This window comes from Coturnix japonica, chromosome W (genome assembly GCF_054131305.1).
Source record: "Coturnix japonica strain WE chromosome W, WE-NBRP24, whole genome shotgun sequence".
Classification (NCBI taxonomy): Eukaryota; Metazoa; Chordata; class Aves; order Galliformes; family Phasianidae; genus Coturnix; species Coturnix japonica.
Window position 1 is genome coordinate 6,123,236 of NC_140701.1, and position 12,820 is coordinate 6,136,055.

Here is a 12,820-nt window from a genome sequence, read left to right on the forward strand (position 1 = left end):
AGATCAAACGTGCACGTTTAGTCCTAGTTCTAATTGCTAGATTCTAATTCAGAAGCTGGCAAATTGGCAGCTTTTATAAACCACGTACCAGATTACCTTATCTCCACAAGTTGAAGGACATACACTGGACAGGGGACAGAGCCAAAGGAAGAAGCCCAAGGCTTCAAGAAAATGTCTAAAATAGGAAAACTGAGGAAAGAATTGGAACAAGCAAACTAGAAGGAAATCAATGGAGGGGGTATCTATTACTGCACTGTAACCCCCTGGCAAACAAATCGAGCCTAAAAGATGGAGATATCACTTAGGACTGAAAAGAAAAACAGAATTCCTTTATGGAAATTAATTGGAGCGCAAAAGTTAGATGATAAAACTGGCCCCTATTAACACACAGTGGAATAATTGACTTCAAAGATTCAAAATCTCACCACTGTCTTAGCCAAAAGTATAAGCCTAAGTCCACGGTCCTATTTTACTGAGGGTAATTGAGCTTGTTTTCCAACTTCTTGTTAACATATCATTTCAAAACAGCGCACACAACTGAGTTGGGTCTGTTGAAACAGCGCAGTCAGAACTGCTAAAATCAAAGTCTGGATTATGCATGCATTTGTTCTGCAGTTCCAAGAACACGCATGGATAATACAAATTCAACAACGCTCTACAGAACGCCTGTATTTAGGAGCTCGAGAGCCAGCTGATGGACACTGGGACGACTGAGATCCTGTCAATACATTTAAATCCATCCTATCATACTGTCAAATTTCATTTATTTTTTCAGGAACTGTCTCTTATCATTGTAGTCCCCTCACCACTGCTGGATGTGAGCCCAGCCACACAAAAGCAGGTGCTGGTTTTCACTGCAGATACTGCAGTAAGGAGGAACAGCCTCCAAACTGGACCAGCTGAGCGTGGCCCTACCAGGATTTGCTCCAAAGGTCTTATTACCAGTAGTGCTTCCTGCTGAAATACATGGGGGTCCTCCTTTGATTCCAACCCCAACCCACCCCACCATGCCCCCTGATAACATCCATCAGGGCCACATCTCGACAGCTCCTGAACACCTCCAGGGATCCCACCACCTCCCTGGGCAGCCTGTGCCAGTTAATTCTGTGGGCAGACCAGCCAGTATGAAATATTATGCTAACATGACAAAGAGAGAGAAGAAAAGCAAAATTAAGACTAGCTGACAAGCCTTGGCAGGAAGTTCTGCTCTCCATCATTTTAGTCCCATTATTCAATTCTGTTGGGAGCTGTCTCCATGCCTCTCTGGAGTTTGTTCTTTGAGAAGAGGCAATTAAGTAAGCTCTCCAATGCCAAAGTGTATACACTTCACAGGTCTCTTCTACATTTGGGATCACTGCTACAAAAAGAGCTGTTGACATCATCTCTCGTGGCCACCCTGAGAGAAGAGCAGGAAGGCTGGGATGCTCTTTTTCCTATCTTTCCCTTGACTTCCTCTATATCTTAGGGACAAATCACAGGACAGAACACAGAAATCAAATGGCTCTACAAAGCAGATTGGCCAGTTCAAGTCAAAACAGCCACTGAAAACACCCCAGATGCTGTCTGACAACAGCTGGACTGTCGGGGAGTCAGGTGAATGCAGTCTGCTGGCCCTGGGCCGGAAGAGCACAGCCCAGACTGTCATATACCTTTCACTGAAAGCTGATAGAGCATTTTATCCCCCTCACAGATGCACTGACAACTTCCAGCAGCATCCATTGAGACGCTGTGAATTTTCAGGGTGTGTTTCTTCCCCACAATGTGCAGTTCATATTTTCCACTGGCCTTGAGCTCCTTCCCATCCTTCATCCACTCCACAGTAGCACCTGTGTCTGAAAGCTCAGCCTGCAGTTTGGCTTCCTCACGCAGCCGAGCGGAGATCTTTTCTACATCTTTGCTCTTCTTGGTAAATCTCACTGCAGCACCTGTCAGGAGCAAAGGCCTCGTTATTTCAATTGATATCAGGCTAACGTGGTCAATGTTTGCTGCAAGATCTCTGAAAAAGTATCACCTTCTGTTCCTGCACTCATCATTGTGTCACTGCTGAGCAATTCAAGATATTTCATTTGGTCTTCTTGCCGGATTTACTAAGTAAAAATCAACCAAACATCTCCTTCTACTGATTAAGAATGCTCTAAACATGCTTCTGCAGAGGTTTCCACCCAATGACAAACAGCTCCTCCCATAATGAATGTTTATTTGTTCTACTTTGTCATGCTAAGCTGATTGATAGAGATATTATTGGAATGATTGCTCCCCTACTTCTAAACTATTCCAGTGCAATCAGAAAGGCTGTCTGAACCTGGAGCTGAAAGTACTGCCCTATGGTGATGCAGTGGTAAACTTGGTGACTGAATGCACTGGCCAAGAGCTGTGAACTGCAGACATTCATCAGCTGGCATGAAGCAATCTGGTTCAGATACCAAGCAGCTGGGTAGATTGGCTTACCCTACACTCAGTGCTATCATGTTTAGGTCATTACCAGGACTCACGTCAGTCCATGTGATGCAGATTCAGGTATTTGGTACAGTCAGTGAATGCCTGCAGCCCCACTTCTAATCATCAGATCACAGCAACTATGCCTTGACTGTAAGAGGGAAGGAGAAGGATCAAAGCAAATACCTCTCACTCTCATCTTGGTGCTGACATCAACATTTTTGGCAACAAATTTCACTTCTGCTCCATCATCCTTCTTGGTAACGTTCCTTATCATTAGGCTGTGAGTAGTTTGGGTTCTCTTGATGATGCAGGTCTCACTTTCCTGTAAGACTTTACCATTGAGGTACCAAGTGCCGCAACACGTTGTTGTAAGGTCAATAGTAAACATGGCATCCCCTCCAGGTACAGCTTCACCGGTTGTTAGGGGGGATTTCACAGCCAGGACTGGTTCTGAGGAAGAACAACATGTTTGTCTTAATGCTCTTTAGATGCAAGTCTGGTATCTCATTTAGAGAAGGAACATTAAATCATAGGGACATTTCTACTTCTCCCTTTGCATGAGTGCTGGAAGAAGCACTTCTATGCTTAAGATCTGTTACAGAAAGTTCTGCCTCTTGCACATGTGAGATATCAAAAGATAAGGATATTCATGTCTCTGTCACAGAAATATATCTTGTATCACTTTAGTGGTAGCTGGATGTTGATAGGAGATAGGAGAACTAGGAATAAAGGAAAGCCTTTGGTGTGTTAATGAACTACTATCTTTACAGTCAAAGGAAACATCTTAAGGGAACCAACACAGCTGCTCAGCACACACTGATCCATTTCCATTGGGGTTTTTGTGCTTACCAAGGTGCACGCTCCCTGGGAATTCCAGAGACGGGCTCTGTCCATGCGCATTGACTGCAGACACTCGGAACTGATCATCAGCCTCTTCAGACAGATTGCTCACCGTGAACTCTGGGACGGGGACATGAGACTCGTGGCACCTCACCCAGGTGAAGCCAGTTAGTTTATTGGGTTCCACAATGTAGCCATCAATTGGAATGGGGCGGTGCATCTTCAGAGGGGACCATGCCAGCGTCACTGAGCTTTCTGTTTTATTTTTCACCACGGGGTCAGCTGGGGGCTGGCTGGGAGGTTTTCTGGGAGCTGAGCAGAAATAAATACAGAAATATTAGCATAAGGTCATTTAGGCTGGAAAAGACCTTCAAGATCAGCAGACTCAACTTGCAGCATGACCTACTGAGTCCCACCATTAACTACTGTGCTACCTGAGGACATACATGACAAGCTTATTCCTGCAGGTATTTGCATAGGGAATATATTCACCCTCTGGTTGCTTTGGAACATTTTACAGGTTAAAATCCCATCAGACTTTTTCACTGTGTGCAGCCACTGATACAGGCAGGAGGCTGGGAATTACCTGATGGGCTCTAGTTACAGACTACTGACACAGTAAAGGATTGAGTTCATTTCATTTTGGCCATCAGAAAGTTTGGTGGCTGGTTTAAGTCACCCATCTAGACTCCAATTATAAGCATATAGAGAACAGCGCATTCAGGAGAACTCATCTCATCCTAATAAACCTGAATGAAATCACAGAATCATAGGATCACGGGAGGGCTTGTGTTGGAATAAACCTTCAAGATCATTAAGCGCTAAATGCCAATGGTCCCACTAACATAGCATGAAGCCGAAAGCTAGACGCTGGAATCAGATCTCCTGACCTTACCATCAGAAACTGAGATGTCATATTTTGCTCAGAGGTGCCTGCTTGTAGGAGGGACAGCTTCCGAGCTTTTTCTGCTCCAGGAACCAGCTCGAGCTTCAGAATTTAAACAGCAGTCAGAAATTAAACTGAGCTTTGTCACCTCCATCAAATAGAAGGAGTGGTTGGGTGGTACAGCTTTCCAAATCGCTTAGAAACTGTCACAACAATCAGATGCCTACCTTTTCTTTTTTAACTTGTTAATACATAGAGCTTAATAGCATCAGAATGCCCCAAGCACTTCAGATAACACGACAGCTGTAAACCCTTCTTTAAGGATTCCTTTGTTTAACCACTGAGTAACTGTAATTCAGTGGTGCTGGTGGGAGAAGGGAAGTCCTAATCTTCCCAGACGGTGAATAGAGTTGATGTTCACATGCAGACTGGTGCTGAAGCAGAGCCAGAAACCACTCATTTGGGAAACACAGCACCAAGAAAATAATGGGAATAGCTTCATAAAATCAGGCAGCTTCACCCAAATTTCATGTCAGGTCCATTATTCTTCCTATTTTCAGGAAGAAATATTTTCCCTTTTTCTTGTAGTATCATTTTCTTTTCCTTTCATGCAAGCAGCTTTGTAGCTTACAAATTGTTTTCTAATCACCTCCTGGTGTGGACAAATCACACAGGTTTGACTCCATGTTTTACATAGTTAGCATTTTATATTTGTTCCAGTATGGAACTGTACAGTCATAGAATGGCCTGGTTTGAAAAGGATCTCAAAGATCATCCAGTTCCAACCCCCAAGCTGTACCACCCAACCACTCCTTCTATTTGATGGAGGTGACAAAGCTCAGTTTAATTTCTGACTGCTGTTTAAATTCTGAAGCTCGAGCTGGTTCCTGGAGCAGAAAAAGCTCGGAAGCTGTCCCTCCTACAAGCAGGCACCTCTGAGCAAAATATGACATCTCAGTTTCTGATGGTAAGGTCAGGAGATCTGATTCCAGCGTCTAGCTTTCGGCTTCATGCTATGTTAGTGGGACCATTGGCATTTAGCGCTTAATGATCTTGAAGGTTTATTCCAACACAAGCCCTCCCGTGATCCTATGATTCTGTGATTTCATTCAGGTTTATTAGGATGAGATGAGTTCTCCTGAATGCGCTGTTCTCTATATGCTTATAATTGGAGTCTAGATGGGTGACTTAAACCAGCCACCAAACTTTCTGATGGCCAAAATGAAATGAACTCAATCCTTTACTGTGTCAGTAGTCTGTAACTAGAGCCCATCAGGTAATTCCCAGCCTCCTGCCTGTATCAGTGGCTGCACACAGTGAAAAAGTCTGATGGGATTTTAACCTGTAAAATGTTCCAAAGCAACCAGAGGGTGAATATATTCCCTATGCAAATACCTGCAGGAATAAGCTTGTCATGTATGTCCTCAGGTAGCACAGTAGTTAATGGTGGGACTCAGTAGGTCATGCTGCAAGTTGAGTCTGCTGATCTTGAAGGTCTTTTCCAGCCTAAATGACCTTATGCTAATATTTCTGTATTTATTTCTGCACAGCTCCCAGAAAACCTCCCAGCCAGCCCCCAGCTGACCCCGTGGTGAAAAATAAAACAGAAAGCTCAGTGACGCTGGCATGGTCCCCTCCGAAGATGCACCTCCCCATTCCAATCCATGGCTACATGTGGAACCCAATAAACTAACTGGCTTCACGTGGGTGAGTGCCACGCGTCTCATGTCCCCGTCCCAGAGTTCATGGTGAGCAATCTGTCTGAAGAAGCTGATGATCAGTTCTGAGTGTCTGCAGTCAATGCGCATGGACAGAGCCCGTCTCTGGAATTCCCAGGGAGCGTGCACCTTGGTAAGCACAAAAACCCCAATGGAAATGGATCAGTGTGTGCTGAGCAGCTGTGTTGGTTCCCTTAAGATGTTTCCTTTGACTTTAAGGGCAGTAGTGCATTAACACACCAAAGGCTTTCCTTTATTACTAGTTCTCCTATCTCCTATCAACATCCAGATACCACTAAAGTGATATAAGTTATGTTTCTGTGACAGAGAGATGAATATCCTTATCTTTTGATATCTCACATGTGCAAGAGGCAGAACTTTCTGTAACAGATCTTAAGCATAGAAGTGCTTCTTCCAGCACTCATGCAAAGGGAGAAGTAGAAATGTCCCTATGATTTAATCTTCCTTCTCTAAATGAGATACCAGACTTGCATCTAAAGAGCATTAAGACAAACATGTTGTTCTTCCTCAGAACCAGTCCTGGCTGTGAAATCCCCCCTAACAACCGGTGAAGCTGTACCTGGAGGGGATTGACCACGTTAGCCTGATATCAATTGAAATAACGAGGCCTTTGCTCCTGACAGGTGCTGCAGTGAGATTTACCAAGAAGAGCAAAGATGTAGAAAAGATCTCCGCTCGGCTGCGTGAGGAAGCCAAACTGCAGGCTGAGCTTTCAGACACAGGTGCTACTATGGAGTGGATGAAGGATGAGAAGGAGCTCAAGGCCAGTGAAAAATAGGAACTGCAAATTGTGGGGAAGAAACACACCCTGAAAATTCACAGCGTCTCAATGGATGATGCTGGAAGTTATCAATGCATCTGTGAGGGGGATAAAATGCTCTGTCCTCTTCCGGCCCAGGGCCAGCAGACTGCATTCACCTGACTCCCCGACAGTCCAGCTGTTGTCAGACAGCATCTGGGGTGTTTTCAGTGGCTGTTTTGACTTGAACTGGCCAATCTGCTTTGTAGAGCCATTTGATTTCTGTGTTCTGTCCTGTGATTCGTCCCTAAGATATAGAGGAAATCAAGGGAAAGATAGGAAAAAGAGCATCCCAGCCTTCCTGCTCTTCTCTCAGGGTGGCCACGAGAGATGATGTAAACATCTCTTTTTGTAGCAGTGATCCCAAATGTAGAAGAGATCTGTGAAGAGTCACAGGGATGTTTCCTTAGCTGTCATTCCATGGTGGGCTTTTTCTTACACTGATGTAGAGAGAAACTGAACTTTCCCACGCAGGTCTCTGTTTTGCTGCAGGGTGTAGGTCTGATCTCTGAGATCCACACGCTGGGCCTTGATTGCAATAAATGAGAGCCCTTTGTTTGCTCCAGTGGAAGACTTTCCATTTCTGCAGTACCCTCTGCAGATGACACAAATGCAAATGCACCTTCTTCCCAGCAACAATTGCCTTTTTTTTTTTTCACACTGAGTATGCATGAGGCTCTTCATCATCTTCTGCTGGCTCGTCACCCTTGTTGGTCCATGGAGAAACAACAAAGCCCTAGAGTAGTGTATGCACTTTGGTATTGGAGAGCTTACTTAATTGCTTCTTCTCAAAGAACAAACTCCAGAGAGACATGGAGACAGCTCCAAACAGAATTGAATAATGGGACTAAATTGATGGAGAGCAGAATTCCTGCCAAGGCTTGTCAGCTAGTCTTAATTTTGCTTTTCTTCTCTCAGTCATGTTAGCATAATATTTCATACTGGCAGGTCTGCCCCCAGAATTAATTGAATTAGCTGATGGACTTTTCCATGTGCTTTGCATTGTAATGTGACTATCAAAAGAGTAATCAATGCTGTTATTTTAAAACCTGTGTTGGCAAGCTGTAAGACAAACAACTGCTGTTGGTAGCTTGGTTACTGCAGAATCAGCTTTCGTGTATCTCATAGATAGGGAAGAGACCCTTAAGGGTCAGCTAGTTGGACTCCCCTGCAATGAACAGGGGCACCGTAGCTCCATCAGGTGCTCTGAGCCCTGTCCATCCTGACTTTGAACATCCTCAGGCTCACCAATCTTATACCCATGCCACACACTCGCAGTATTTCACCATTCAGCATCGCCACTTTTATCTTCTCTTGCTGTAAACCAGAGCTAGCTGGTAAATCGTCTGCTGTGCGGGTCAGCTGTGTCTCTCCCATGGGCATCACGTGGCTGCTGGGAGGCTCTGAAGAGCTGCAGCCAGAGGTGTGTCACCCGCTGGGCCTCGTGCCCAAAGGAGCCCACAGGAAAGTGTTGTTGCAGTTTGTCATGCACTGCACTGCCATGAGACTTGACGTGCCAGACATCCTCTGACACGTGAGCTCCTGCATCCAGGCAGGACATCTGAGACGTCTCCTTCAGCCTGACATGGCTGCAGTTTCACACTGGTTTTACTAAGGAAGGAGAAGGCACGTGGATGAAACTCTTTTCCTGCCCTTCCTGGCATTAGCTCATAGTACAAGTAGAGCACTGTCAGGTCAAGCCTGGAGGAGTAATGCTTGTCACTGACATGTTCCTGTTCAGGGTGGAGCTGGAGGGTAAAATAACACAAGAAATTGTCATTGAAATTCAATATCTGAGAAATTCAGCTGGCTGCATTCACAGAACCTGGCGTTAAGATCTGTTTTCTGGTTTATTTTCCATAACCCAGTCCTCATTTATGAACTGAAGCTCTACTGAAAGCCTTTCGCTGTGTATGTTCATGCTGCAGTGCAGCTCTTGTGACCTTTAACAGCACATTCACGTTCCTCTGATCACAGGATCCTTAAGGTTGATTAAGACCCTCTAGTCCAACTGCTCACCCATCACCACCATGATGCTCACCATCAGCAGGCTAAAAACTCAGCAGAGATGATAGATCAAGCACAACACTGGATTTGGGATGGCTAGAGATTCCTAAGATATTGAAGGATTGCTTGCAGGTGGTGTTGGCTCAGGTATTCACCCTGCATCCCACCTCCCGTTCTGTTTGGTTGAGAATCATGCATTCTGCAATTTCACTTTGTAATTCAAAGACCCTGGCTTTACCTGTTGACAAACTGATCTAAAACAAGCCAAGAAGACTCCGTTGGAACTGGTGGATGCAGAACAAAGGCATCCCCAAAGGACAAGTTGCACTGTTTGATGAACATTATTGGATGAGAGCTAAGCTAAGATTTAAAAGGTTCTGGGCCTGTCTCTGAGCATCAAATACAGAGGAAGCCTGCATGATTCCCTGAGAATGGATACCTCCTACTTTGGTGTAGGGTTAAGGGAACACTAGCAGTAACTCCTATCACAAAATGTCACATGGCTCAGACAAAATGACATCAAGAGGGCTTAATTAGAAGCACCAAATGGTCACAAGATGGTCTTAGGGCAGGGAAGTAATCTATCTATGTGATATTGATTGATGCTGTTAGTTCTTAACAGCTTGACACTAGAGGGACTGTTCTTCTTTGGTCACCTAGTTTTAAAAGAATAGATGTCTCATGTCTATTACAATTTTTAACAAATTATTTGTTCACTGATGCCATAAATGTGCCTGGCATAGCAATTGGCCTTGGTATATTCAGTGTCTGAAAGCGACAGTTGTTGCTCTAAGAACTGCAATACTAAGCTAGGTCTGCCTGTAGCTGACAGCCATCAGCTTGCTCCTCAGGCAGGTTCTGTCTGGATGGAATGAAGGGCATGAAATACTGATGTGCTCATCAAACGCTGCTTGTTAGCTTAGAGACAAGGTGTTGAATAGGTTTGTTCATGCATTGCAAACACGTTACTTAGCTGCCTTCATTTTAGCTTCAGAAGAACATGTGCAGAATACAGAATTGATTAGAAGAAATAAGAACTGTCTGCATAGAACTTACTCTTTCCTTACACAGGAGAATCAAGCAGATGTTTGTATGTGAGTACCTCCAGAGGTGAAACTCGATCACCGAAATGTAATGAGCAGAGACATTACAATCAGCTCTAACTGTATCTTAATGCTGTGCTGAATAAGCCTGTGTCAGGATGTAAACCACTTTCTCTTTTTTTCTTCAGATGGAGCCATTAATTTTGTCAAGAAGCCCAAAACGACTCCAGAAATATCAGTCAGTCCTTCTGAAGACCTGGAGCTGGTGTGTGAGGTGTCAGCTGCAAGCGGAGCTGTCGTATGGAAGAAAGATCAAACAGAGGTGAAGCAGGACCAGAGGACAACCATCATCTCCCAGGGGACGCACCGCAAGCTCATGGTCAAAAATGTGACCCTGAAAGACCAAGGGAGCTACAGCTGTGAAACAAAAGATGACAAAGCAACATTCCAAGTGAAAGTCAGAGGTGAGAAAATGCTTGAAATCCCGGAGATAAAGGAATGCTTCATTTTGTGTGTCTTGCATTGGGAGGATCAACTTACAGCCTCTCTGATGCAAAACACTTTGGCTATAGGACTTTCTTTGTCATTTAGTGTCATAGCAACACTTTTCTACATGTGCTTTTCCATCCAGGAATGAATTACTGCAACAAACAATAGGCAAGGAGGGTAACTTGTGCAGTTCTTGTAGTCAGCTGGTGTCTGCAGGGTTACAGTGCAAGAGCACACCAGGCATGCAAGGAGTGAGAAAAGGGGAGGTGTTTGAAGGGATCTGGTTACAAAATTTGAATAACACAATTAGGTGGAAAATGCCACTAATCAGACTCACAAATGACCTGGGTTGCAAAGGCCCACAGTGCTCATCCAGTTCCAACCCCCTCCTATGTGCAGGGTTGCCAAGCAGCAGCCCAGGCGGCCCAGAACCACATCCAGCCTGGCCTTGAATGCCTGCAGGGATGGAGCATCCACAGTCTCCTTGGGCAGCCTGTTCTAGAGGGCCATTCCCTTCTGATTTACTGGAAATGTAGAGAGACATCATAAGAAAAAAAGATAAGGGAGGAGGTTCAGTAGTGCATGCAGGTGTTCTAAATCTCATGTCCAAATCTGCTATCAGACTGTGAAATGTTTAGCTTTGTGATATGATGTAATATGATATGATATGAAATGATATGCTTATCATTTCCCAAGGCAAAATAGAGGGGAAAGTATTTTCCTGTCTTAATGAGGCATCACGATGCTCCCTGTGAAGGGCAAGTATAGTGAAAACGGGGAACTGGAGTTAGCTCTGCAGCAGACTACAGCAAAATGGTGTGACTGTTGTGATGTCCCTGCAGAGAAAGAAGACGTGTTTACAAACAAGGACAAGGTACAAAAAGAGGTGAAGGCTGTACTGACTCAAAATGCCACTCTGAGCTGCGAGGTGGCCCAGGAGAAGACGGAGGTGAAGTGGTACAAGGAGGGGAAACTGATCACCTCGAGCAAGAAGTTCAAGGTGGAGTCAGAGGGCAAACAGCGTCGGCTGGTGGTGAGCCAGGTGGAGAAGAAAGGTGCAGGGGAGTACAGCTGCGAGGCTGCTGGCCTTAAACTCACCTTCAAGATTCATGTAACTGGTAGGAAACACATTTTGGTTGATATTCTTTGATTATTCCATAGTCTGGCTGTGGAAACGTCTGTGTGAATGTGTCCTCTTGATTCTGCCATGAAACTGTTTTGGGGAGGATGAATAGAAATGCTTACAAACGTGCAGCTAAAATGATTATTTGTTTTTAACAGTGTTTTATCTAGCTCTTCCCCTACGACTACTTTTATAATGAGCTGTCCATAGATGTCCAACTGTGATTTGTACAATGTGCAACACTGCTCTACCAGTTGATATTTCAACAGTAGTAGTTACAGATCTCTACTGTGGCTGCACTGAGGTTTGGTTGTTGGTGTCCTAAGAACTTTTAGTCAGAGGCACTGCACTTGCCTTTGGTTTGTTGAATCGCACGTTGACGACCATTTGTTCCATGTTCTGTAAATGTAATGACCAGTCATGAATCCATTGATACCTTTCTAATTGTACATTTCTCATTAGTCTGAGAGTTTAGCACGGAGGCAGATCTCTCACTCCAGCTGCAGTAGAGATTGCTCTGGTGTCAGTATATTTTGCACAAGATCCGGTAAATTTTAACTTAGACTCCAGATAGCCATGGGAACATCAGCTGCATTCTGAGTGACCATTAGTGAGCTGGCTGATGACGAGGGTTTGTCTTCTGATTTATTTGTAGCTGCACTCTGCTGGTTTTTGCTCATAAGTCAACTTGTTCTCTGTTAACTTTACAGTTCTTGTCTTGTATTCTGAGCTGATCAGGACAGGGAATCTGTTTTCTCCTCTTCTTTCTTATGGCAGTGAACACATTGGAGCTTAATCCTGGTCAAGGTTTGGCATTTGATCAGCTATGTGGAGGAGCAACTGTACTGGGAGTCTACTGCCTTTCTGCTCACACAGACCTGGTGTCCTTGCAGGGCATAGCTTGCGTTCTGTTCCCTTGTAAAGGTTGCAGTCTTTGCTCTCTCCATCTTGGGGCATTCTGCTCCTTCAGTCCCTGGTGTGCAATGTATCTCTGCTCCTGTAGTAGACAGTTGTGCTGCTGCCTGTGGTGTAGACTCTAAACCATCAGCTCTTACTGTTCCCACACCACGTGGATGTGATTCTGGGGCCTTTGGATCTGTTCCGTGAGTTGTGTAGCTCATGCTTTTGGCTCAGGAAACTGGCAGTTTCAGCAAAGAGTGGATTACAGAAAGGGTAGATTTAGGAGGTATCTGTCAGAGAAAATGAAATATGAACGATGACAGAAAGACTATGGCAACAGCTGGAATCAACCAAGTTAATCCTCAGCAGCCAAAGCCAGCCCACGTCTTATTGCAGAGGTGTAGGGAGAAAACCCAGAAATGTAGTGCTTTTACACTTGAATTTTGCTAGCTGAGGGCTATTATTAGCTGTTTGCCTCAGAAACCAAAGGTTTTCTGTTCTCTTTCAGACCGGATGAGCTCATGGCTGCACAGGGTAATACAATACCTCCTCCTC

The 12,820-nt window shown here is 44.6% G+C and overlaps 1 protein-coding gene across 1 annotated transcript in view; it reads right to left on the bottom strand.

The window, feature by feature from the left end:
- The window catches only part of LOC146754403 (obscurin-like), a 53,963-nt gene extending 49,832 nt beyond the window's left edge, over positions 1-4,131 (bottom strand). The window contains exons 1-3 of the mRNA XM_085527562.1: positions 4,125-4,131; positions 3,289-3,591; positions 2,630-2,889 (exon numbers count right to left, since the gene is read on the bottom strand). Coding sequence (XP_085383688.1) covers positions 2,630-2,889; positions 3,289-3,591; positions 4,125-4,131 — 570 coding nt within the window. The remainder of the gene's footprint in view (positions 1-2,629; positions 2,890-3,288; positions 3,592-4,124) is intronic.
- Positions 4,132-12,820: the final 8,689 nt, after the last annotated feature.